We start from the raw sequence: 23,650 nt of genomic DNA, 5'->3' as shown, positions 1-23,650 counted from the left end.
ATCTCCATATTTTCTCTTGACACTGCTCTCTGGATGCCTTCAATGGAAATGCACAGTGTGGCTGGAACTCTGCTTTTCTTGGCATTTTTCTGTCCTGCTGAGCAGAAAGGCAACACAGTGCTGGGGAGAGCCAAGGGCTTTGAATGTGTCAAGATGCACCTGGAACCAGCACCCAGCACTCAAGTCACCAGTGCACAAAGGACAATGGTTGCTGCCCAGGCAGCAGGTGTTTCAACAAGCACTGAACACCTCACCCTTCTGGCAAGAGAGTCAGACTAAAATGGGCAGCTCAACCCTCTCTGGAAGACTGGTCGTGCCTCAAAGTTGAGCTCACAAATATCAGGGAGGCATGGGAGGTCACAACACAGAGCACAAAGGAGAGCTGGTGAGACCATGGAGGATGTGTACACGTGGTGTTTGCAGGTGGTCCATGCTCTATCCTCCGGGCCCAGAGGAAGCCAGGAGAACACAATGGACTCAACACAGGAAGGAGAGGAACTCTGATTCCTTTCCATGAATGCTTTCAGTGCTTGTAGGGATATTATCGAAGAGAGTGGATGTCACCCGTTCTTTTAATACCAGTCATAATAAATATTGCCAGTGGCTTTTGGTAGTAATGGGTTAAAGAGATGAAGGAATTATTGCACATGGGCCATTCCGTATCTTCTATCTGGTCTAAAACTTGCTGAACCCAACAGAAACACTCCCATTACCTTCAACAGACTTACCCAGGCCTGATGGAAATGGAAGACATCCTCGATGAATTGTCAAGACCTCCTTCAGCACACATGAAGGTCTCATCCCTTCTGGTCTGGTACCTTCCCCTGTCCCAGGTTGCTCCAAGCCCCATTCCTGGCCTTGAACACTTCCAGGGATGGGGCAGCCACAGCTTCTCTGGGTAACCTGTGCCAGAGGCTCACCACCCTCACAGGGAAGAATTTCTTCCTAATCTCTAATCTAACCCTGCCCTCTGTCAGTGTGAAGCCACTCCCTTTGTCCTGTCACTCCACATCCTTGTCCAAAGTCCCTCTCCAGCTCCCTTGGAACCCCTTTAGGCATTGGAAGGGGCTCTAAGGTCTGCCCAGAGCCTTCTCTTCTCCAGGCTGGACAATCCCAACTCTCTCAGCCTGACTCCATAGCAGAGGTGGACATGGAGTTGGCTGTCATTGTGGTGTTCAGGAGAAAGCACAGCTGCAGAGCAAAGACACCCACATTTGCTTTCTAACAATGTTTGATATCTTGGCACCTTTCACCCAGAGGCCTTTCTTTGCGCTCCTCAGGAACACCACAGTGAAGACAAGCTGCCCCAGCACCTGCTGTTCAATACTTCACCTCGCCAGGTCAACAGCCAGTGTAATCAAGTCTATGGGGAAACAATTAAAATGGTACAGAAATCAAAGCGTCCCCACAGTGTCCGTGTTCCCAGCCCTCTTTGCCAATTCCTGCTCCATTAGCCTGGGTTGGAAGGATATATAAAGCCAGCAGAATTCCTCAGTGGGGTCACGGCAAGACACGGACTGAGTCAGAAGAATGGGAAGACCGGCCAGGAGAGGTAAAGATGCATTTGCAAACTGAATAGCTTGATACAGGCATGGCACCTACTTACTTTTGTGTGTCTCTATAAGGGTCAGCACTCACCAGAAGTCCACTTTCTGCAAAGACTGAGATAAATATGTATGTTTCCTGCAGGTTAAACTTTCTGAATTTCTTGTTTTCTTAATATTATAAGAGCGTTACAGACATTAGAAACGATTCCCAAATGTATTTCAGAGACAGATAACACTTTCACCTTTTCATTTGACTTTAGCCTCCTCCATAACTTCCATTCCTTCCTCTATTAATTTTAGCTCCTGTTTATTTGGTGGTTTTATACCAGTTGTGGCTGTTCTATGCTCTTCAGCAGGTGTGATATCGCTGCAGGCACTGTTCTTGCTTACAGGCACAGGGTTTCTTCAAGGCTGAGCATCTGTCAGTGCTTTTAAAGCAGAACACAAGAGCTCTGGGTTGTTATTGCACCAAAGCTGACAAGCTCTGCACCACAAGCCCCATCCAGGAGTGGATCTGTGGCTCTGTGCCTCAGTGGTCAGCCCAGGGCCACGCTGCTCTGACCAGGCTGCTGTGGTGCCCTCCTCCTCCTCCTCCTCCTCCTCCTCCTCCTCCTTCTCCTCCTCCTTCTCCTCTAGGTGCTGGCATGACAATGCTCTGCACCCTGAGCATCCTCCTGAGCCTCCTGGTCCCAGCTCACACCATCAAGTCACCCGACTGTGGTGGCATCCTCACCCCCAGGACTGAAATACCGTAAGTGCAGACCCCATCTCCCACACCAGCAGTGGGGAGGGGAGGCAGTAGCATCTTCAGTGATGAAACACCAAAGTCCAGCACCAGAACCTTGTGGCACTACTCAGCTCACCTGCATCACCCCCTGCCTACTGCTAACAGCAGGGTGTTAGTAAGGGATGGAAGTGTGTCACCTGGGTGGGTTTCGGTCCATCCATCAGGACATAAGCTCCAGAGAGTTTCATGAAACATCTGTCCTATTCCACAGTTGCTGAAGTTTCAAAGCCACACGCAGAGTCGGTCCTCAGGCAGGACCTCATGGCCTCGCCAACCCCAGACCCATCTCCCACCTCCCCAAGCAGGTGAGTTGCCCTCTCTTGCCCAGTCTTTGCTGCCATACCCCTGGTTTATGCCAGTGCCTGAGTATTGTCACAAAAGGCATTTTGCTAGCGAGGGCAAAATTCCTCCTGGAGACCAGGAGATTTAGAAATGATCTCCTGGCTCCTCCATTGGGGTGCAAGGGTAGCAGACCTCATGCTGGCCTAGGAGCGTGGATTTATCTGTGCAGAACCTCATGGACTTTTGGTGCTTCTCAGGGACTGCACATCAGTCTGTGCTGGTCTCCCCACACCTTCATTTCTGCTCCAGCAGGAACCAAATTAACTCCGTCAAAGTTGACGAGTTTTCCCTGACGCTCGTCCCCGACACCGGGATGCGGCTGAGCATCGATGTGGACCTCGGCATCACATCTGCCCCGTGAGTGCTGGGACTGCACGGGCTGGAACCAGCCTGAGCTCCTGGCTGGAGCCACAAGGATTCAGCATCTGCAGGAGCAAGGGTTGCCTGGGGCGAGCACAGCCAGGAGCACCCCCTGGCTCCAGCCTCCTCCTCTCCTCCCCGGCACAGCTCGACCACCAAGGAGATGCAACTGTCCATCCTGGCAGACCTCCATGTGGAGATGAACCCTGAAGGGAACCTGGAGCTGGTGACCTCTGCCTGCAAACCCACCCTGGAGGAGCTGCAGAGCACCGAGGAGATGGACAGGTCGGCCCCACGGTTTTCCTCCTTGTGGGATCTGGGTAGTGGGGGAAAGAAGAAACTGAGGCACAAGCATTTCTAGCCAGGAAGGTGATTAGGTTACGATCTGTTCACCAAAAGCTAACAAAGGCCTACATAAAAGTTTTATCTTCATGGGAGGAATTTTGCTCTGCTTTTTTTGGGGATTTCCCATTTGGAGAGAGTTTCAGTCTCTTTCAGAATTGTGCAGCAGAAATGCTTTTAGTTCAAGTCCAGTGGCAATTCTGAATTGTAATCATGGCTTAATAGATGATAGAAAATAATGGTAATTGTCTCTGGATGCCTTTTGGGTCAGATAAAACACACTTACCCACCCTTGGCTGAGCTAGTTCTCACCTAACTTCTTCTGCTCTGTTGTTTTCACCCAGCACTTCCTCAGGATCAGATGTGGAAAAGCAGATCAATGTCGAAAAGGTAAGATAAGGTTTGTGAAGGTACGAGACAGCATCATACAGTTCTGTAAGAATTAGAGCACTTTAAGTCTACCTGGTGCTTTTCCAGCTCTGCCCCACAATTCCACGCTCACTGGACACTGCCATTGTCCCCTGGCTCCTGGCTGCATTCCAGGACACCCAACGCCAGCAGACCCCCATGTTCATCTATCACCTCTCTTTTTGTTCTCTCTTCCATAGATTTGCCTGGAAGTCTCCAAACTGCTGCTTTTCCCAAACGAACGTCTGATGTCTCTGGCAGGTGAGCACTTGGCTTTCAGTTCCGTCATGGACTGAGGGCTTCAGGGATCATTTTGGAGCAGGTTGTGAGGTGGGACGGGCTCCTACTCTGCAGTAGCAGTGACTCTGCTGCCACCATCTCCCAAGGGACCTGCTCCCTCTGCCGGGCTCTTTCCCTGTATGCTTCCCAGAGCCAATCCCCTGCCACTGCTGCCCTCCTCTTCCTGAGCATCCCTCTGCTCCATTTGCAGCTCCTTTCCCCATCACACCCAGCTGCCAGGTCCGCTACGTGCCCCTGGCTGCCCCCATGTACTCCGAGCAGGGAATCATCGTCTCCTTGCAAGTAAGTCCTCGCTTTCCTCTCATAGCTGCTTCCCTTCCAGTGCTACAACGCCCTGAGATATCTCAAACTCATTTTGTCCTTGCCTGTGTCCCTGCAGACAACTTTCCAGGTGTCAGGGACAGCGATCCCCCTGCCAGTCAGCCCTGTGCCCTTCAGCATGCCTGAGCCAGCAAGCTCCAGCCCTTCCCACCTCACCCTGGCTTTCTCTGAGCACTTCTACACCAGCCTCTTCTTTGCCCTGGAAATGTCTGGGGCCTTCAACACGACCATCCTGGTGAGTGGAGCAAGCAAGGAAGGAAGCAGTAGGAGATACGCACTTGAAGGGACAGCCCTCCCCTGGGAACAGCATGGAGGAGACACGTGCCTTGCACAGAAATTAATTAGAGTGTGTCTGAGTGCCCACAGGAGTCACCCTCATCCTCCCAAAGATATTATTGGTCTAATGGAGTTTGCCACGAAGGATAACATGTACACTGCTCCTGGCATGAGAAGGGCTCCATGCAGGACCTGCATGGCCACACTGCACACGACCCCCGGAGCAGCAGCTGCATTAATCTGATCATGAGCTGTGCTTTGTCTTTCAGAGCCCACTGACCACTGCCACCCTGGCAGGGAAGATCACTCAGGTGTGTTGCTGTCACTGTCACCCCAAGGCACAGCCCCAGCTCAGACAGTGACCCCCAGCTGCCCACCCACCACCCTGAGGGTGCAAGGATGCCTCCATGCCCAGAAATAACCCCGTTCCTTCATCAGATGGGCTCCCTCTTCCAAGAGGACCTACCAGTAGTGCTGCAAGTTGCGACCCGGAGTTCGCCCCGCGTGGTGCTGGAGGAAGGCAAAGCAATCCTGAAGCTCTTCCTGACTGCCCAGATCGGAGCAGTATCATCAGTTTTCCAGAGCTTCCTGAGTGTGAACGTGGTGAGTGTGCCCTGCAAGCACACTGAGCTCGGGGAGTGTGCGCTGCAAGCCCGCCCATGCTGCCCACGGGCACTGCCCTTTGCTCTGAGCCCTGGTCTGACTGCAGCCACACAGAAGCTGATTCAGCCTTTTCCCATCACGGTGCTCCCAGGTCTCCAGCAGCATTTGCCCGTGTGGCATCATGCAGGGAGCATGTTGTGGGTGGAAACACACGGATGGGTTCATCACACCCCACTGTTCAAAGCCAAAGCGGGGCCATTTCCTTGCTGATCCTGCCCTCTGTTCTCTCCACAGGACGTGTCTGCACGGCTCCACCTCAGGGTCACGGACACAAGGATGATAATCTCTGCAGCAGCGATAGAGTAATGAACCCAGCTGTGCTCTGGGTGCCTGAAGGGGACACATCCCAGCCACAGTGGGGAAAGGAGAGGCAAAGGGGTCCTGGGAAGTTCTTAGCTTTTAGAGTTTGGGCATTGCAGAGGTAGCTCCTTCCTCAGGGAAACAGTGAGACTCCAGAAACATGGTTAGGGAGAAAAGTGGGAATTGCACCTTCCATCCCCTGCATTGTTCCCAGTTGAGCCCAGCCAAGGGATTTGGGGAAACAGGGAAGTCACTGCTTATTACAGCTCAGCACCAGCAGCTCCTGTGCCGCTCTTTGTTTTCCAGGGATATCGAGCTCAGCCTGGCTGCCTCTGACGTGGGTCCTGTGCTGGTAGGTGCTCCTGGCCACAGCCCTTCCAGCCATCCTGGGCAGTGGGTGCCAGCAGGGAAATATGGAAATACTGACTTTGAGTCCTCGTTGCACCTGGTGGACGGGAGAGTTGGGTCCCTGTGGGATGAGGAGTAGTGCAGTGAGCATCAGGACCCTCTCTCATGGGTCTCTGCCTCCTGCTTTAGTCCCACACCGTGAGCTGACCCTGGCTTTCCCCCACAGGCTGCCTTGCTGGAGGAGTTATTCTTGCCCACGATCCGTGAGGAGGTGCCAGCCCAGATTAACGGTGAGGACATGGGAGCTCTGCAGGTGCTGCCTCACGGGATGCTCAACACAGACCCAGGCAGCACCCAGTTGGCAACTGTCCCTCTCTCTTTTCCTAGTGGTCCTGAGAGGAGGTGTTTTCCTGCCCCACATCGCCAGTTTCACCTACACTGATGTCAATGTCACAATTCACAGGGTAAGAAACAAAACCTTTAAACTGCTCCCTGCTGTGTTTGATTTAAAGGGACCATGGGAGCAATGCTAACCTCCCCTTTGGAATAAATCAGGCTGCTCCTCCAGCTCTGGTAACCTGCAAAACCAAGTTTTGTTGCTTTAAATAGGCCCAGCCCCTCTTTAGCCCCAGGGACACAGGCCCTGGCTGTGTCAGAGTGGCTGTGGGTGGTGGTGAGCCCTGTGAGGGCTGATGGAACCACAGGCACCATGCTCAGCCCTCCTCCCTCCCCTGCTCAGGACTACGTCTTGATCCCCTGCAACCTCCAGCTAGAGGCAAGGACTGGTGAGGCAACCACCTGGGCTGAAGTCTGGTATCTGGAGTAAAACGGTGGCAAAAGCATTCTGTCGACTCTCACATCACACTCCGTGGTTTGTCACTGCTTGAAATGTTGAAAATCTTCATTCTTGCCCTACTAAAACATCATGGTGTCATATTCTGGATAATAACAGCGTTGCAGTAGCACCTTTCTCTTCCAGCCCTACCCCTGGCACTTCTGTTGCACAGAAGATGGATTGTAATAATGTTCCGTGCTTTAATTAAACATTTCTCTTTAATTCTGCATTTTCTGGTGTGCCTGTTGACATTTTTCCCCCTCAGCATTTTGTACCTATAAACAGATGAATTTTGCCTTGCTAAGAACTGGTACCAATACAGATGTCCAGACATTTAATTAAGGGAGCATGAAGATTCCACTCATTTACAAGGATGCAAAGCAGCCTCCTGCCTTCTCAGCTGCAGGACGACATGGTCCCTACAAAGAGAGATCTTTCATCTGCTTTTCCTCCATGTCTCGTGTTACTATGGGAACATTACGGCTGTTGGTTTTCCTGGGTCAGAAAGAAGAAGAGGGGGAGGAAATCAGTCTGCAGAATGGTTTCTAATTTTAGACATGAAGGCAGTTATATTTTCAACACTTCACTGCTGAGAAAGCTCATCACAGAGAAAGTGCTGAATGAGAGGTGACTGCAGGCATCAGACTGCGCAGCCGTTGGCATTGGGATGCTCTTTCCTACTGACCAATGTGTCTCCAGGTTGTTCAGGAGATGAAAGGGGGGGGAAAAAACATCCACAACAGACAAGAGCATCCAAAAGAGAAGAGTGGGTGGTAACAAAGCTCCAAAAGCTGCCCCAGTAGCACAGTGACTGGGTGTTGCTAGCAGCTGCCCTGGCCAGGGCAAGCACATGGCTGATGCCTGGGAGGAGCATCCTGACCCCCGGTTGTGCAGCCCAGAAGGAGCATCCTTATCCCTGACCATGTAGCTCCAACCTCAGCTCTCCCACGGTGATGCTTCGAGTAACACCCCAGCCATAGAACCATATTAATTACATCTACATCTGCTTTCGCTTGCCACAGCTACAGCCATCATTTCTAGCCCCTGAAGCTGCTGAAAAACACTTCAAAACCTCATATTTCAGAGGCTCAGAAATAGGAAAGCAAACAAAACAAGCCAGGCTGATTTACTACAAGGAGTAAGGAACCCTGAAGCTTTATGTTCCCAGCGAGGGGACCTGACTAATGATGTTAATGCCCAAAGTTGGCCATAGTGGGAACTGCTCCTGATAAAAGTTTCCTGGTAGAGCTGCAACCATTATTCTTTGACTAATATATCTTAAACCAGTTTCCCAAAATAAGCTACAGTAGTAAAGAGATGTATTTCTTTGCCAGGGGATATTCTGGCTCTAGGTTTCGCTGCCTGGCTCTGCCTCTGCAGTGCAGGGCTGGGGTCTCAGGAGCTGCAACCCCAACCCCCAGCCCCACATCCCACCTGAGAGCAGCCATAGGCTTGGAGCAGAGCTGGTTTATACTGGAGAATGGGGGTCTTCTGCTTCTCCCTCCAGTCACCACATTTACTGAGTCCCCCCAGCACATCTGGGCCTTCAGCAGACAGGCAGTGCTGTCCCCAGCTGCCACTTTGGGTTAACCTGGGAAAAGAAATGCTGAAAAAACTGTTTGCATTAGCATCTTTGGCATACACGAGATCCATCACTTCCTGGGCAGTCCTGAAGAAAGTGCTGCCTGGTGATATTTGGCTTCCTTTGCCAGTGGCACATGGAGCAGGATGCACCAACAGAATGGTTCAAATGCTGATACAGTGGGGACAAGCCTATTCTCCAGCCCCCATAGAGCAGGGGATGAAGCTTTGCCAGGGGCATTCCTGGAGCAAGAGCTGGAGAGCCCCAATCCCATGCACTGCCAGCAGCACAGCCCCCCTTGCACCCCCTCCTGTTGCTCACCCAACAAAATTTTCCAGCCTGTCATGGTTCCAGTGTTAACGAAATTTTCCTGGATGAGATTGTCCCACCTCTTATTGATTCTGAATTGCAGTTTCCTGCTCTGGATATACTCCTGAGCTTGCTAGAAATTCAGAGCCTTAGATGCACAAGTTGCATAAGTAAGGAGTTACACTGAGAAGGTGCTGCCCTTTCCTTTGGAAAAGGCTCCTCTGCTTTTTCCCACTCAGCCTCATGGGATGATCGGCATGATGGAGACCAAATCCCAGGGGGAAAAGCCATTTCTAGGGGCACGAGATGAGTTTTCCACTCTTCTGTGACCCTGAGCTCGCAGCCCTGCCCTGGCTCCACACAGCAGTGAGTTCTCATCACATGCTCCCCACTGCTTTTTCTTTCCCAGGTTAAGCAGAGCCCTGGGACAGTGACAGATCACAGAGTGCTCTGCAACATGCCAGCGAAATGAATCTCCCCCAGTGGGACAGAATGCACACAGAAGTGATGGCCAAACGAGTGTGAAAAGAGAGGCTAAACTTTACTTACTGTCCAGAAGGTGTTTGCTCAGGAACCAGAACAAAACCTTGTGCAAAACAGCCTGTTCTGCCAACCCATGGGCAGAAAGGATGGATGGAAACACCGAGCCCCAGCAGTGCGGGAACCCTGAAGTGGCACAAAGCAGCTGCCAGCACAGGCAGCTGGGGCTGCTCATCCTGCCCTCTGGGTAAAAGGGCCACACAGACCCTCTGCCAGCTCCATGGGCAGGCTGGCATCAGAGAACATGAGCAATGGGATCTGAGCTCCCTGCTCCCGGATCCTGAGCCCAGCCTGATGCTCCACAGCGTTCACACTTGCTGGCACCTCGCTCTGCAGAGCCCCCTCGCTGCAGGGTTCTGGCACTGAGGCTGCACCCAGCCCACTGCTTAAACGTGGAGCCCTGTCCCCTTCAGGCAGAAATGCAGAGTGGAACATTGTCCCACCCCTCGCCTGGTCAGTGCCAGACCCGTTCTGCAGCAGTGCCATTCCACCAGCAGCTCTTGGGACACCAGTAGAAAATAACACGCTCACAATCAATCCAGTGCTTGGCAAAACAGGTGTTGGAGAGGCCATTTAAAACCTCAGGTTTATTTTTTCTTTTTTTATCCAGAACAATTTGTTTCTCTGAAATCCGAAATGCTGTGATTCCTGTCCCTGTGATGTGCAGATATTAACAGATTGTGACATCAGTCAGGCAGACGGGTGTGCTCCAGGGCTATCAGACCTCTCATTTCTCTGGTAACAAAGTTTTCCTTCAGATTCTATCAGGAAATGCTTTGTGACCTTTGAAAATTCGATTTAATTATGATTTCTGCTTGTGGATTAGCATTTGGTCAGGAGGTTACCAAGCCAGGAGGAGCCACTGAAAATCCAAGTATTTTCTTTTCTCAGGAAGTTCAAGTGGAAAGAGTTTTCAAACCCAAAACCAAAATATCGTTTGTCACAAAGGAACCAGATCCCAGAGTGGGGGCAGGACAGAAGCTCTCCCTGAGAAGCATCAGAAACCAGAACCTCATTCTGAGCACTAAAAAGTAGGAACATTTATTAAAAGAGTTACATGACAAATGTACCCTGAGCTCCCACCCGGCACTTCACACCCTCCCAAACCTGGATGAGGATATTTGCTTCGGAAGCCACATGCAACAAGTTCACTTCTTTTTTCATCAGGAAGAGTTTGACCTCAGAACAAATTTCCCAATTCCACTGCAGCATCACACGCAGCTGCTCTGACTGTGACCCCAAAATCACACCAACTTCTCTAAATAAATATTTGTACACAGAGTGGCCGACCAGGTTTGGCTTATGCAAGTGTCGCTGTACTCACAGGAGTCAATTCACTTTAGAGTGTCTTAAATATTATCAATAATCTTCAATCAAGTTTAGGAAAGAAAAGCAGATAATGCTGGCCCTGGTGTTCTGTCCTCGCTGGCCTCTTCCTCTCTCTGTCCCTGCAGACCCCCTGCCTTGCACTCCCCAGCTCACACCAGAAGCACGATCAGGCCCTGAAGGGGAGCAGGGAGAGACACATCCACGTTAACTCTCAGCTTTGAGGGATGTTGGTTTCACAACACAAACCGAAGAGAAAACCCTCCTGCAAGAATCTTCATGTCCAGTTTGTAATAAGGAGGGCACAGAACCCTTTGGGAAGTGTCAGAGAACATCTCGGCTCTTCTGGGACACCTCCAGGGTGCACAGGGCTGGAACTTGGCCTTTCAGGGGTTAAAATCTACGGCTCTGGTACACACCACCACCACTGGCAGGGTCCTATAAACATCCCCAGTGGCCTGTGCCAGTTCCCTACAGGAGGGAACAGCTCATCTGAACACTCACCGCTAATATCTGAACATCCACCTTTATTAAGGGAATGCCCAGCACGTTGGGCAGCGGGATCCCGATGCTCAGGGCACCTGCAGGAGACAGACAGGTCCTTGTACACCACCAAGGGGTGACCCAGCTCGTGCCCCACGACAGAGCTGCTCAGGGGCACCGACTGCAGCACCACCATGCACTTGGCTTTCTTTACATTCTCTGCCACTGACTGTTGCCAGGACTGATGCTGGGGTGGGATGGTGCAAGAATAAGGTTGGATATTTAACTCCAGCCTCAGAATGGGGATCGAAGAGCTTTAATGGTTTCCACTCTCCTGTTAGAGCTTCCAAACATACATACACATTCCCTTCTTCCCTCCTTCCCCAGAAATCCAAACACTCCCAACATTACAGCCACCCCAGTCACCTTACCATTCATCACAGGCAGTAATGTTTCCATGAGCAAACTGCTGCAGTGGGGCTTCAGGATCGAGATCTGAGCCAGAGAAGAACAAGCACATGAGGGTCACTGCCCTGCCCGTGACAGCAGAGACCCCATCCTGCACTGACACAGCAAAAGAACAAACAGTCCCTCTTTTCTTTAAAAGCAAATCTACTTTTATTCCTCAATTTGTATTCAGTGCTTCCTTTGGGAAAACTTCTACCTGGTGACACTCCTGCTGCAGGTCTGTGTGAGCTTTGCCCGAGCAGGGGTGAATGAACAAACAGATTTCAGCTTTACTTTTGTGTTAGAAAAGGCAGAAGGGAAAAAAGAACAGCAAAAGAAGAATTGCTACAAACTACACCACAGAGCAGCTAACAGCTATGACCATCAGCAGGAGCAATCCATCACAGCATCCCACAGGCATGGCCTGGCTCCCTTCCCCCCTGAAACCACAGGGCACCATGCTCAGCTGGCTCTGCCTGCCCAGTAAAGCCCAGACTGGTGCCAGAGACTTACATTACTGATGCCAACATCAGAAGACTCCAGGAGAGGGAGGTGCTGCAGGCAAAGGAGAGTAAACAGCAAGTCAGATACAAGGCACTGGCCAGAGCTCACAGCCACCTCCAAGTACAAGGTTCCTCAGCCCATGGGCAGGAACCCCTATGAGGCATCACCCACAAAGGGGTCCCTCCATTGTAACACAAAAAGCAGGGACTGCCAGACTTGCAAGAGAGAAAATAAAATAGGAAAATAAAAACTTAACCTAATTTTTATTTGCTTGTCAAGGAAGCAGCACTGCAGCAGAGCACACACAGCTCCTGGCTGCCCCTTCCCTCTCCTTGCACGGGTTATTCACCTTCGGAGAGGAGTCAGCTCCTGACAGCTGACAGCAGAGCTTCTAGAACCCTGTGATCTAGAACCAGGTGATCTTTAAGGTCCCTTTCAACCCAAGCCATCCTGTAATTCTATGTAAAAACACCCAGTCTGGATTTAAGGACCTGGAGAATTTGCTACAGCTCCTCATGTATCACTGCAATCACACCACTACTCGTACCTAAAATGGATGCTCTATTTCCATTTCAATTTCTCTTTTTTACTTCTATTGAATCTTGTTATACCTTTGTCTATTGAATTAAAAGCCTTTTGATGCATTTCTATTCCCTATATCGCTGCATACAAGCTATGCCAATTTTGCTTCTAAATCCAGCTCTTTGACAAGCTAAATAGCCCAAAATTCTCAAACCTCCTGCTATAAGGAATGCTCTCCAATCTTTAATCATACCTTGACTGGCATTAATGACAGCACTTTCCTTTACTCCTTTATCGCTCATGTCCAATATCAGGCATTTTTAACCACTGCCCAGGATCAAAGTCAAGCTGACAGTCTTACAATTATTCAGGTTACCTCATTCCTCCTTGTTATAAAACTGACACACTTTTCCCCCAAGCCTCCTAAAACTTTCCAGCTGCTGTAATCCTTCCTGAACCACCCTCTCCATCCACCCCGTGCCATCAGCCAGGTATGAAATCCCCGGATTCAGAAAATGAAAGGTCTGGCTTACAGAAATGGAAAACGTTTCAAGTCAGCGGCCCCAGAGCTACAGTTGCAACACAGAGAATGTCACCAGCCAGTACAAGGGGGACTGTCTACCTGCCCAGGGCCAACCTACCTGCGCAGGGCCAGCCGCAGCACCAGCCTGCCTCCCACAATCGACACGCGGACGTTTAGACCGAGGTCCTGCCAGCAGAGAGGCAGAAGATCAACACATGGAAACATCCCCATCCCACACCCAGTCACCCAGCTGGCTGCACGCTGCACCCCTTGGAGGTAACTCCATCCACACTTACAGCCTTCAGCAGCAGGAGGTTGAGGACGGATCCATCTAAACGGTTAAGGAACACCTGGACCAAGACTGAAAGCTTGACGCTGGCTTTGTTCTCTTCCAAGAGGATGAGCGGGTTCCCACCCAAGGTCAGCCTGATGTTCACAGGACTGGTCCCACGGCAGGTGGAGCACTGTGGGGATTGGGGACACATGGAGGTGGCTGCTGGCACTGCACACACCAGCCAAGCAGGGGATCAGCAGTCCTGGTGCACACTCTCACAGCTCCACAGGGCCTCCTCCAGGGTCACGCACAGGGTACCCAGGAAATGGAAGATACCAGACATTTACCAGCTCTCTATGTCAGCTATCTGTGTCTCTGTGTCAGACATTTATCAGCTGTCTAGGTCTCTATGAGCTGTGGGTGAAGACTTTCCCCAGCTCAGGGAGCAGGAGAAGGGCAGGGGCTGCCAATGCTGAGCAAACCCTCAGTCCCTTCACCCGCTCCCATCAGCTGGTCAGGCAGCAGGACAGGTTCAGGCCGTGCTGGTGCAAGAGGAGCAGAAGGCTGGGGACCTTTGGCAGCAGCACGCTGGCACCTCCAGCTGCATCCCTTGGATGGCTCAGACCTGGTGAGGTTTTCACAGACCCTCAGGCCTGAACCAGTCACTCACCCCAGCAGGAGCGATGGTCCACAAGGTCTCGTGCAGACGGTTGGCACCAGAGAACTGTGGGAACAGAAGCACCAGCACCCCTGATGAGCACTCCAGCTGACTTCAACACACCCATCCTGCCGGGGCCACCCCATTGCACAGCACCCTGAGCCACCCACCCTCTCCACTGTTCCCCAGCTGTTTGGGTGATTCTCTGTCAGTTGTTAAGGCGAGAGCACCCAGCTGTGGAAGGTGGTGTCCTCCAGAGGCTTTCAACACCTGATAGTGTGTGGACCCCTAACATTTCCCACTGGCAGTACAGATTGGAGGCACAGGAGGTGGAAACACCCAAGTAATGGCACTGCACACACACAGTGGCTTTTCTCAGTGACATTTTGCAGACTCCTTGAAAGGGATCACAGTCTGCAGGAGTTCATGGCACAACCGGTACACAACTGGTCTCAACAGGTGTCCCTGGGGTGCCCATACAGAAACAGGCACAGTTGAGTAGTGCAGGTGCTATTACAGCTTTCTGAGAAGAGCAGGAAGGAGGCAGCACTGGGGATTGAGCCTCTGCCAGCGAGCACATGCACAGGGACATGCACAGGGACAGGCACACACAGTCCCAGCAGCACCAGGGACGCCTCAAACAGCTCTCCCTGAGCAGACCAAAGGCCAGGCTGATACCTGTCCCTTGTCACCCACTCTGGCATGAAATACAGGTGCTGCTGCACTCACAGTGTCTGGCGTGCAGGGGAAGGTCTGCGGCGGCATCCGGAGCAGGAGGGTCAGGATGGCATTGAGGAAGCTCTGGCGCATCACCAGGAGCAGGAGCCTGTCCATCAGCGGAGGCAAAGCGGAGGGGATGAGTCGTGGGGGATGGTGATGCCTCCCACCTGCTTCACTGCACCCTGCAGGGAGAGGTGACACAGACATCAATCCCATCCTCAGAGCCATGAGGCCCAGATCCTCAAGACGGGAGTGTGGGGCCAGTGCCAGCTGAACAGCCCTCCTCTCACCAGGGCTCAGGGAAAGCACCGGCTTGGAGCAGTTCCCTCTGTGTTCCAGAGATGAGAGGAGCTGATAAAGGCACGTGTGTGTAACTGAGGCCTTCTCAGATAACAACATGCTTTGTCCAAATCACAACTCACTGCTTCAGTTCATCCCTGAGGTCTCACTCCAAGGACAAACAAGGGGTGACAGTCCAGCTCCCAGCAGCCCCAGCCCTCCCACACCCATCCAGGCATCAGCCACCCTCCAACTCCACAGAGTCCCACACTGACACCATCTACTTTTTATGGAGACCATCTCTGACCAACCAGGGGTCTTGGGGGGACAAAGACTCATCTGCTGCAAAGGCTACAAAGGCTGCTGCAAAGCCAGAGCAGCAGCAGGATTTCAGAGGCTGCAGTGTTTGCTGTCAGCGGTTGCTCCTCTTAAGAGCTCATGTCTCAGTTGCTTCTCACCAGCCACTTGCTTTTATTTAAGCTCTCCTGTTTGAAAGTAGTTTGCTTTTTGCTGCCTTCCCCCCCCCTCCCCCCAGTAAGACAGAAGTGAAAAATACATACATTAGCCTGGTTTAGCATTCACCCACCACAGAAGCTGAACAGCAAAGGCAAAAAGTACTAACACCAGGTCTGCACAGCAGGAAGAGGAGGAAAATTGCTCATCCCAAGAGAAGGAGAGCTACTCATCCCAGTAGCTGCATCCAACAGACACACTGTCTTGGGCTGACTCAGGGTAAGTTTGAAAACAGAGCAAATTTGAAGAAAAGTACACACAGTTGCTTAGTGATGACTTGGATAAAGATCTAAATACTTAGGAGCTTGCATTTCCAGGACAAGTCATTAGCTCAGCTCCTCCACAGGATTCTACAGCTCCCATGGGATGAGGTGAGCAGACTGAAAGGCAACACACAGCCATGCTCCCAGGGTCCTGCTGCCCAGCATTAACTTACATCTAAATCCAGGCCAAGGAACTTGCCAGAGGTATAGGGGATGCTGGCCAGCTGGTAGTGGATCGTTCCTGCCGTGCCAACTGGGATGACAGCTACACACAGGAAAAGGATCATTACAACATCAGGAAATAAGCAGCAACACAACCTCCTCCCCTGACCCCTCAGACCACCAACCCCCACACCCACAAACAGTTTGAGATTCACTGCTGCAGGGTGCTCACTGCTACTCCAAATGGCCTAAACATCCCCAAATTTAGCTTGGTGGCATCTGCCTTTAGGATATATCCCAAAAAGAGCATCAAAGAAAACAAGGCAAATCCAAGAACGACACATAAAACTGATATAAGGAGAGCCAAGGTGGGGGCAGTTCACTTGGAGTGCTGGGGTGTGAATTCAAGGTTCAACAGCAGCCCTGCGGAAGGGTTGGACTTCTTTTGATGCACTGGTGGATTTGACATGGGAACAGCCCTTCCCACTGTGGGGAATGTGGAGAAGCAGCAGCTCATCCTCCACAAGAAACACACCATTGAGAGTGCCCAGGAGCTGGATGTTCACAAGGTTCATCACAATGTCAACCACGGGACAGAGCTGCAACATAAACCAGAAACGTGACTGCTCAACCCCCCACTACATCACTCACAGCCTGCCCAGACCCCCTCCTTTCCATCTAAATCCCCATGGAACAAGTGCTGCTGGGATGCTGTGAAAGACCTGGGGGCAGGGGAGAAACCCCAGAGCTATGGGATCAACACTGAAGGGGAACACTTTGGTTTGGGGAATATCTCAGACATCGTCACACTGGCCGCAGCCCTCTGGAGCTGCCAGGCTGCCCACAAACATTCCTGCCTCATGGCACATGCCAGGGATGTGGGAGAGCAGCACAGAGAGATGCTGCAGCTGGCTGTGACCTCGTAACATATTTTTCCCAGTATCTCTGTGTTTCAGCTGTGAAAGGAGGGCAATCCTCAGCCATACCAAAGCGGGCAGAGTTGCTGTCAGCTGGCGAAGCACCATCTCATTCACTGACAGGGTGAGTAAGCTGGAAAGGTCAGAAAAAAAATCCCAATCAGTACAAAAAAAGCTCGAGGACAGGAGACTAAAGGATCTCCAGCTTTAATTTTACACTATGCTAGGTCCTTAGTCATCCCTTCAGGGCCACTGCTGTGGCTGCCACCAGCCAGAGAGGCTGAACAGAGGGCCGGGGGGGCAAAGGGGTCACTCACCCCACTGAGGCTGAGAATCTCATTGCTGAGAATCACAGCACCATTAAAGTTGGAAAACACCTCTAAGATCACCAAGTCCAACCATCAACCCAGCACCACCACCATGTTCACCCCTAAACCATGTCCTCAAGTGCCATAACCACATGCTTTTCTAACACTTCCAGGGATGGTGTCTCTACCACTTCCCTGGGCAGCCTGTTCCAATGCTTGACAACCCTTTCTGTGAAGAAATTTTTCCTTCAGCAATTAGAGGGCACAGATATCACTGCACAAAAGGAGTGAGCCTCTCACAGAGTAACCTGTGTTTTGTGTCTCCCTCTGGTATTTAAATCAGTGCTGTAGTTAAGGGAAGAGAGAGCTGTTAGGAAATAGCCTCATGTTTGTTACTGGGAACAAACAATTTGCATCTGGAATAACAAGAGGAGAAATCTGCTGTGTGACATTTCCACACTGCTGCTGAACAGCTCACTCGGGACGTGCAATGCCTGCAGCAGCACAAAGCCAGTTACGTCTCATAATCAATATATTTCTGGACTGTTGAGTTGGCAAGCCACAGACAGCAGGAATTCATAGAGCATCTTGTTATTTATGCCAAAATTCTGCCTACAGATGCATCTGAGGAGTGGCCATGAAGTCAATCATGTACATCCACACTTCCTTTACCCCCCGGGAACTCAATTCCCGCACACCATCACTGTAATCCTGCTAAAACTTAAAACATGACCCCCGAGAGCAGGTGAGCCATGTTCTTCTATTCACTCACACAGCATTTTTCAAAGCAGCTGCTGCACTGATTGAAATATATAATGCATAATGCAAAAAATAATTAGGAGAAATTCAATGAACCTGAAAAGTGAGCAATTCAAAAGCAATAAAAGAAATATTTCCCATGATCAATTTACTGCTGCGTTCATCAATACACGAAGTCAGCAAATTCTCGCTGTCAAGAATTTAATAAGACTGAGCAAGAGATGGGACATTTGCATGGAATTACCCACATCCACAGCAATCAGAGGGAAACTCCACATGCCCAGCATTCACCTGGAACAGCAGCCAAAGGCAGAATGTAAAAGCAGGGCAAGCAATGGTGCTGTTTTCCTAGAACTCTCCCTGCCCTATTACTTGTACCTTTTGGATATCAATTCACTAGCTAAGTCTAGAGAAAGTCACGCTTCAGATCTTAAAATTTCCACAGATAAACAGAGGAAATTAAACCTCATTCCATTTCCACTGAAGCAACTGGCTTTGGCATTAGGAAAGAAATTCCATCCCTGAGGCCTGGCTCTATATCAGCTGAGCACTGCCTGTGTCCTGGCAGACTGTCCATATTGTTGGATAAAGAGAAGAGGACTGCATGCAATGGAAAACATAAATCCACAGGCACTTACCCAGAAAGGACCTTGATCTTTATGGCCCCAAGAATGCAGAGGCAGTCTTCAGTGACAACCTGGACCGTGCCAGATTCAAAATTCGTGCATTTAATGTTTGCAGTAATGTTCACATCCACTAAGATATCAATTAGTTCTGAGAGCAGGCCGACCAAGCTGCAAAAGAGAAAAATGGGATGATTTCATCTCTCAGCCTCTACCCAGAGAAACTCAGCAAAGCCAGAAGGAGCAGACTGCACCTCCTTCTCCTTCAGACCATTACCAATGTCACGAGCCATCTTCTGCTGCCTGTTTTGCTCTGTAACTTTATTATAAGGTAAGAAATACCCCGAAATCCATAAAGGATGCAAAATATGGCAGAGTAGGGGTTCCCCTCATCAGCCACCATGAATCCCCCCACTCACCATTTGCCGCTGAGCTGCAGCTTTGCCCCGATGGTCAGCTGGACCCCGATCCCTGGCAGCAGCACCACCGACAGCCTGGGCAGCCGGACCTGGACGAGGTGCAGGCTGTGAACAACAGCAAAGGCTGGTACAAATTAAAAACATCTTCCAGCAGCTGAGCAGCTGTAGCCATGAGGAACCTGCAGCACCCACAGCACCACAGCCACCTCCAGCTGGAGGCATGAGGATAAGGGATAGCTGAAAGCCAAAAGAAGGCAGCCTAGAACAAGACTGGGGTGGAAGCCAAGTTTGTAGAGCTGTCAGCTTTTTTGCCTCTGTGGTCCCTTTCCCCTCTCTCAGTGCTGTCAAGCATCTCAGACATCAACAGCCACCACCAGAGCTGTCATTCTGCACCCACACCCATAACCTGCAGTGCACCTTGTCACCTGCACTGCTACCACACAGACAACTTTAATTGGGTCAGAATTTCAGTATCATGATAAAATGAGGATAACGGCCTGGGCCAACACCCACCAACAGCTCAGCCTGTCTTGCTTCAGAACTGATGGTGAAGGTGCACTCACAGCCAAGCACTTACCCCGTGATGCTGGTGGGAGAGTTCAGCAGACCCCCTTCACCCATGATGTTGGGGAGCACAAGGCCCTGCAGGTGCTGCTGGAGAAGCCCATTATGAATTATGGCATCTGAGAGAACTGGAAAACATCTGTGTGTGAGGACCAGCAGCGACCTCTCCCCAGTCAGTCAGATCCAACCTGATTCTGTGATTCTGTCCTGGCAAAGATGGGGCACAGCAAAGCCCTTTTGCTCCCCAGAACTCCTCATGGAGTTACCAGTTGTCTCCATGCAGTCTAAATACAAAGGGATGCTATTTTGCAACGTGCACTAAAACAAAGCTCTCCGTGGTGAATTAACATCCCAGACCCCCAATTTGGAGAGCACATGATGACTGTGTACTGCCAGGAACACTAGCAACCCCATTCAGAGGCTGGACTTCCACTCACAACTCATTTTCCATTTGTCAGGGGGTTTTGTTTGTTGATTTTTGCCTGTTTGTTTTTGCTTTCGGGGTTTTCTTGTTTGTTTTTTTCAGTAGAAACAACTAGAAACAAGCCGGAACATTGCAAATATTATCGTAGCTGCTACTTCACAGCAGCTGTTTGTCAAATATCAGCTACTCCAGTATGGAAACAAGAAACTGAGACATAAAGAGGAAATAACCCAGATCTAGCCCTGAAATTCTGTGTGGTTGCTTGGTACTGAAACATGTCCCAGTTGTGGAGCAGAGATTTCCCTGACCTGTGAACCCAGCAATGGCTCTCAGGGGCTCTGAGCAAAGTCTGCAGACCTGAGGAGCTATAAAATAAGGATGAAGACACTCAGGAGGTTTTATTCTCCTTCATAATCCCACAGAGCTTTCAAAACAAACACAATTCATGCTTTTTTGTAGTTACCATTCTGCATGGCCCTCGGACTGACAGCACAGGACAGGCCAGACAACACTTCCTGAGAGGGTGAAAGGAGGCCACAGAAAAAGATGATTCCAAAAAGCTTCAATACCGTCATCTCCAGAAGATTCCCCTGCTGGCAAGGGAGACAACAGTGGGGAAAAATCCTATCAGAAGAGATCCCAGTGTCTTTAGGAGGAAAGAAGTCAAGCAAGAAATCCCTCCTTCACTCTTTATTCAGCTCAAGTCAGACTCTCGAGCCCAGAGCAGCAGGATCTTCTTCATGTCCATACACATGGACAGACTCCACACATGGGTCAATAAAAGCCCTTTCCTGGTCTCTTGTGACTGGCCCAAAAATTCACTCAAAAGAAGCAAAACTGCTTTCCCCCAAACTGATGTTTAAGTTATTTCTGTATCCCTGTGACGAGCAGTTGCAGGTGTTTTGGTGAGGGGCTTTGCCAAGAGAAGCATCTGAGGATCATCCTTGTTCTTTCTAACTTTCAAAAGCAATAAACTGAAGCATAAGCAAAACCAAGCTAGCTAAAAGTTATAATTAATAATTATCAACATAAATTTAATTATGAAATGGCAGACACAGGCTGGTGATGGGAGATTGGTGCCCAGCACAATCTCCAAATAAAGCAGATGAGCACCAGGCACACTTCACGTGTCTTTCCAGAGCAAGGACCCTGCCACCACACCTGTCACCCTGCCACCACACAACCAGTGAACAGAGGATGTTACCTGAATCAGCCACAGCCAGCTGAGACAGAATCTTGGCTCCACTCAAGCTCCTCAAGGCTCTGCGATGTTCCTTCTTCCCCGCAGCTGAGATGAACGAGTCACCCTTATATAAAACCTGCAGCCTAGAGCAGACACACCTTCTCCTCACAGCCTACCCTGGCCCATGAGCAGCCATCCCTCTGCTCCTGCTCCTTGCAAGCAACACCCAGCTGCCACCTCTCTTGATTTATACACGGCAACGTCACCACTGCCTTGACGAGCTGCCATTTCCCTCTGTGGCCCGGATCACTCGGATGCCGCTTTTTCCTCCCCCAGTCTGTCTTAAAAAGGATGCCCTGCAACCATTGCAGGGATCCCCATGCTTTGAGGAAACCAGCTTATTTAGGATATCATGAGTTATTGAAGCATCTGAACCCGACAGGAGGCTGATGGGGCTGGCTGTGGAAGACAGAGCATATGAGCAGGGGTTCAAGGAGGCTTAAAGTAGGAAACTATCTGCTTTTGCCAATCCCTGAAGAGCTGTGGGACTTACAACGCTCATTTCTGTTTCAAGTGTGGCCCTGAAAAAGATTTTCTTGAGAAAAAGCGACGTGGAGAGGTTGCAGAGACCTGATAAGTGTTGGTTTTTTTGAGACCAAGCTTCAAATTGATTTCAGTTGGATCTGTCACGTGTCACAAACTGATCGTAAAAAATGAAATTGTATCAAAATGTACAGAGACAACAATAAATACAATTTTGAATAAGCAACACTTATGGTAGCTGAGTGAGCTGAGGGCAGCAGGGACACAGATCTCAAGGGAAAATCTTATCCCGCAGAAATGAGAATCTCACCCCTCAGCAGATGCCTTGGACGGGCTTCACGGAAGTTTCCATTGTGCAGGGCCCCAGGAAGATCTTATCTGGGGACTTTGTTCGGGTCTGGTCACCCATGTTCAACAGGGACACACCTGGGGGGAATCTGGGCAGCAAAGGGCTGCCGGGACAGCGGGGGAACCGGAGAGGGGCCGGCGTGCTCGGCCTCACGGAACACAGAGCAGCAGAGATATGATCATTCTCCACAAACGTGGGAGAGGAGAAGGAGAGAAGGGGGAGAGGCCTGCCCAGGCTCAGGGACAGCATTGGCACAGGAACAAACACAAGCCAATACGTTCAGGTTGAAGTTGGGAGAAAGCTGCTACCACCACAGTGGGTTTAGGGCTCTCTGTCCCACAGGAATACAGAAGGCTACAAAAATAGCCTTAGGATGCTCTTGAGTACTGCACAAGGTGTTCTCTCTTGCAGCAGCAAAGTGCTTCCCTCGAGTCCCTCAGCATGTGCTGCTGTGAGCTCAGGCTCAGTGGAGCAGCCTCATCACAGAAACACTGTAGGAGCTCCTGTTTTACTTAACACACACTCATCCTGGACTACATTTGATGTGCTGGTGATAGTCTAGTCCCAAAACCAGCAACCAGATTAGATGATCTCTAAAGGTCCCTTCCAACCCATATCAATCTATGATCCTATGAATAATGTTAGCCCTCGGAGGAGACCGAAGCAGCAGAGTGAAGTAAAAAACCATCTCCCCTGGATGACACAACCCAGCTGCCTGCCAGGATGATGATTGCAGGGAAGAGACACAGAGCAGCACTGCAGCTCACCCCAGGTCCCTCATGGAGTGCACAGTTTGGAGACACACAAGCAGATCCTTCCACAGTCAATCCCTCTCCAGTCCATCACACTCCCACATCCCATCACCAGTTCCCATCCCACCTCCCGCATTTTCTCCCCAGGTGACTCAGGATGATTTACACTCACTGTTTTTATTTCTGCCTCTGCTGCTTGCCCCAGTGTGCTTTTATTGCCTGGGGCAACCATTTTTTAATCCCTTTCAAAGAGCCTCATCCAAATGTACAGAGCGAGCGGTCGCCACGAACGCCCACAGTGAAGCGTTTGATGAGACTGCTCTGGCCTTGTACAGGCTGCAGGAACACTGCTGCTGGCAAAAGCCAGCTGTTGAGCATGTACAAAGGTGGATTTCCAGCTGTTTTCAGAGATGGCACTGCACGTGCAATAAATACCTGAGTCATCACACACATGCACATGCACTCGCACAGCACGGCTGCACACTCACATTGGATCATCTCATCATTCCATGGCAAGAAGCAGAAATCTGTGTCCACACACACATGTCCTGTATCACAGCAGTGAACAGGAGCTGAGGAACACACCATTTTACACACCCTGTCCATATTTCTTCTTGCTCTGCGAGTTTTTCTTCCTCAGCCATATCCTTTGCCTCCCTCTCACGCGCCCATATTTCATCCTCTCCTTGCAGCAGTGATTTAGACATCACTTACCAGGAGGGTGGATTCAGTCCTGCAGTGACAAGGGAAGATATACTGAAATAAAGCATTGCAAGAAGGTCAGGAAGAGATTATCTCAACACAAATGCTGGAAAGTGGAAGGGCTTAGAGGAAGACCAACATCCACAGAGGAGAGATGCTCCAGAGTAGCTTCT

At 50.5% G+C, this 23,650-nt stretch overlaps 2 protein-coding genes across 2 annotated transcripts; one reads left to right on the top strand and one right to left on the bottom strand.

Annotated features, from left to right (window-relative positions):
- Positions 1-2,191: 2,191 nt before the first annotated feature.
- On the top strand, positions 2,192-6,820 carry LOC116795541 (protein TENP-like). The gene is given in 16 exon segments (XM_032705309.1): positions 2,192-2,283; positions 2,285-2,298; positions 2,546-2,639; positions 2,929-3,033; positions 3,184-3,321; positions 3,723-3,768; positions 3,987-4,047; positions 4,277-4,368; positions 4,466-4,642; positions 4,953-4,994; positions 5,122-5,286; positions 5,581-5,648; positions 5,953-5,998; positions 6,221-6,284; positions 6,382-6,458; positions 6,734-6,820. Coding segments are annotated over 16 exon segments (1,368 nt in total).
- Positions 6,821-10,345: 3,525 nt separating this feature from the next.
- LOC116795393 (BPI fold-containing family B member 4-like) lies at positions 10,346-23,383 on the bottom strand. Its single transcript, XM_032705089.1, is given in 19 exon segments — positions 10,346-10,762; positions 11,091-11,167; positions 11,501-11,564; positions 12,030-12,061; positions 12,064-12,071; positions 13,184-13,251; positions 13,362-13,529; positions 14,010-14,063; positions 14,727-14,854; positions 14,857-14,899; positions 15,946-16,037; positions 16,470-16,533; positions 16,921-16,984; positions 18,557-18,712; positions 18,961-19,065; positions 19,538-19,652; positions 20,412-20,541; positions 21,153-21,267; positions 23,373-23,383. Coding segments are annotated over 17 exon segments (1,374 nt in total). The 5' UTR covers positions 20,524-20,541; positions 21,153-21,267; positions 23,373-23,383; the 3' UTR covers positions 10,346-10,738.
- Between the last annotated feature and the right edge of the window lie 267 nt (positions 23,384-23,650).

The sequence above is a fragment of the Chiroxiphia lanceolata genome, chromosome 17 (genome assembly GCF_009829145.1).
Source record: "Chiroxiphia lanceolata isolate bChiLan1 chromosome 17, bChiLan1.pri, whole genome shotgun sequence".
Lineage (NCBI taxonomy): Eukaryota > Metazoa > Chordata > Aves > Passeriformes > Pipridae > Chiroxiphia > Chiroxiphia lanceolata.
This window is presented reverse-complemented; position numbering and strand designations above follow the sequence as displayed.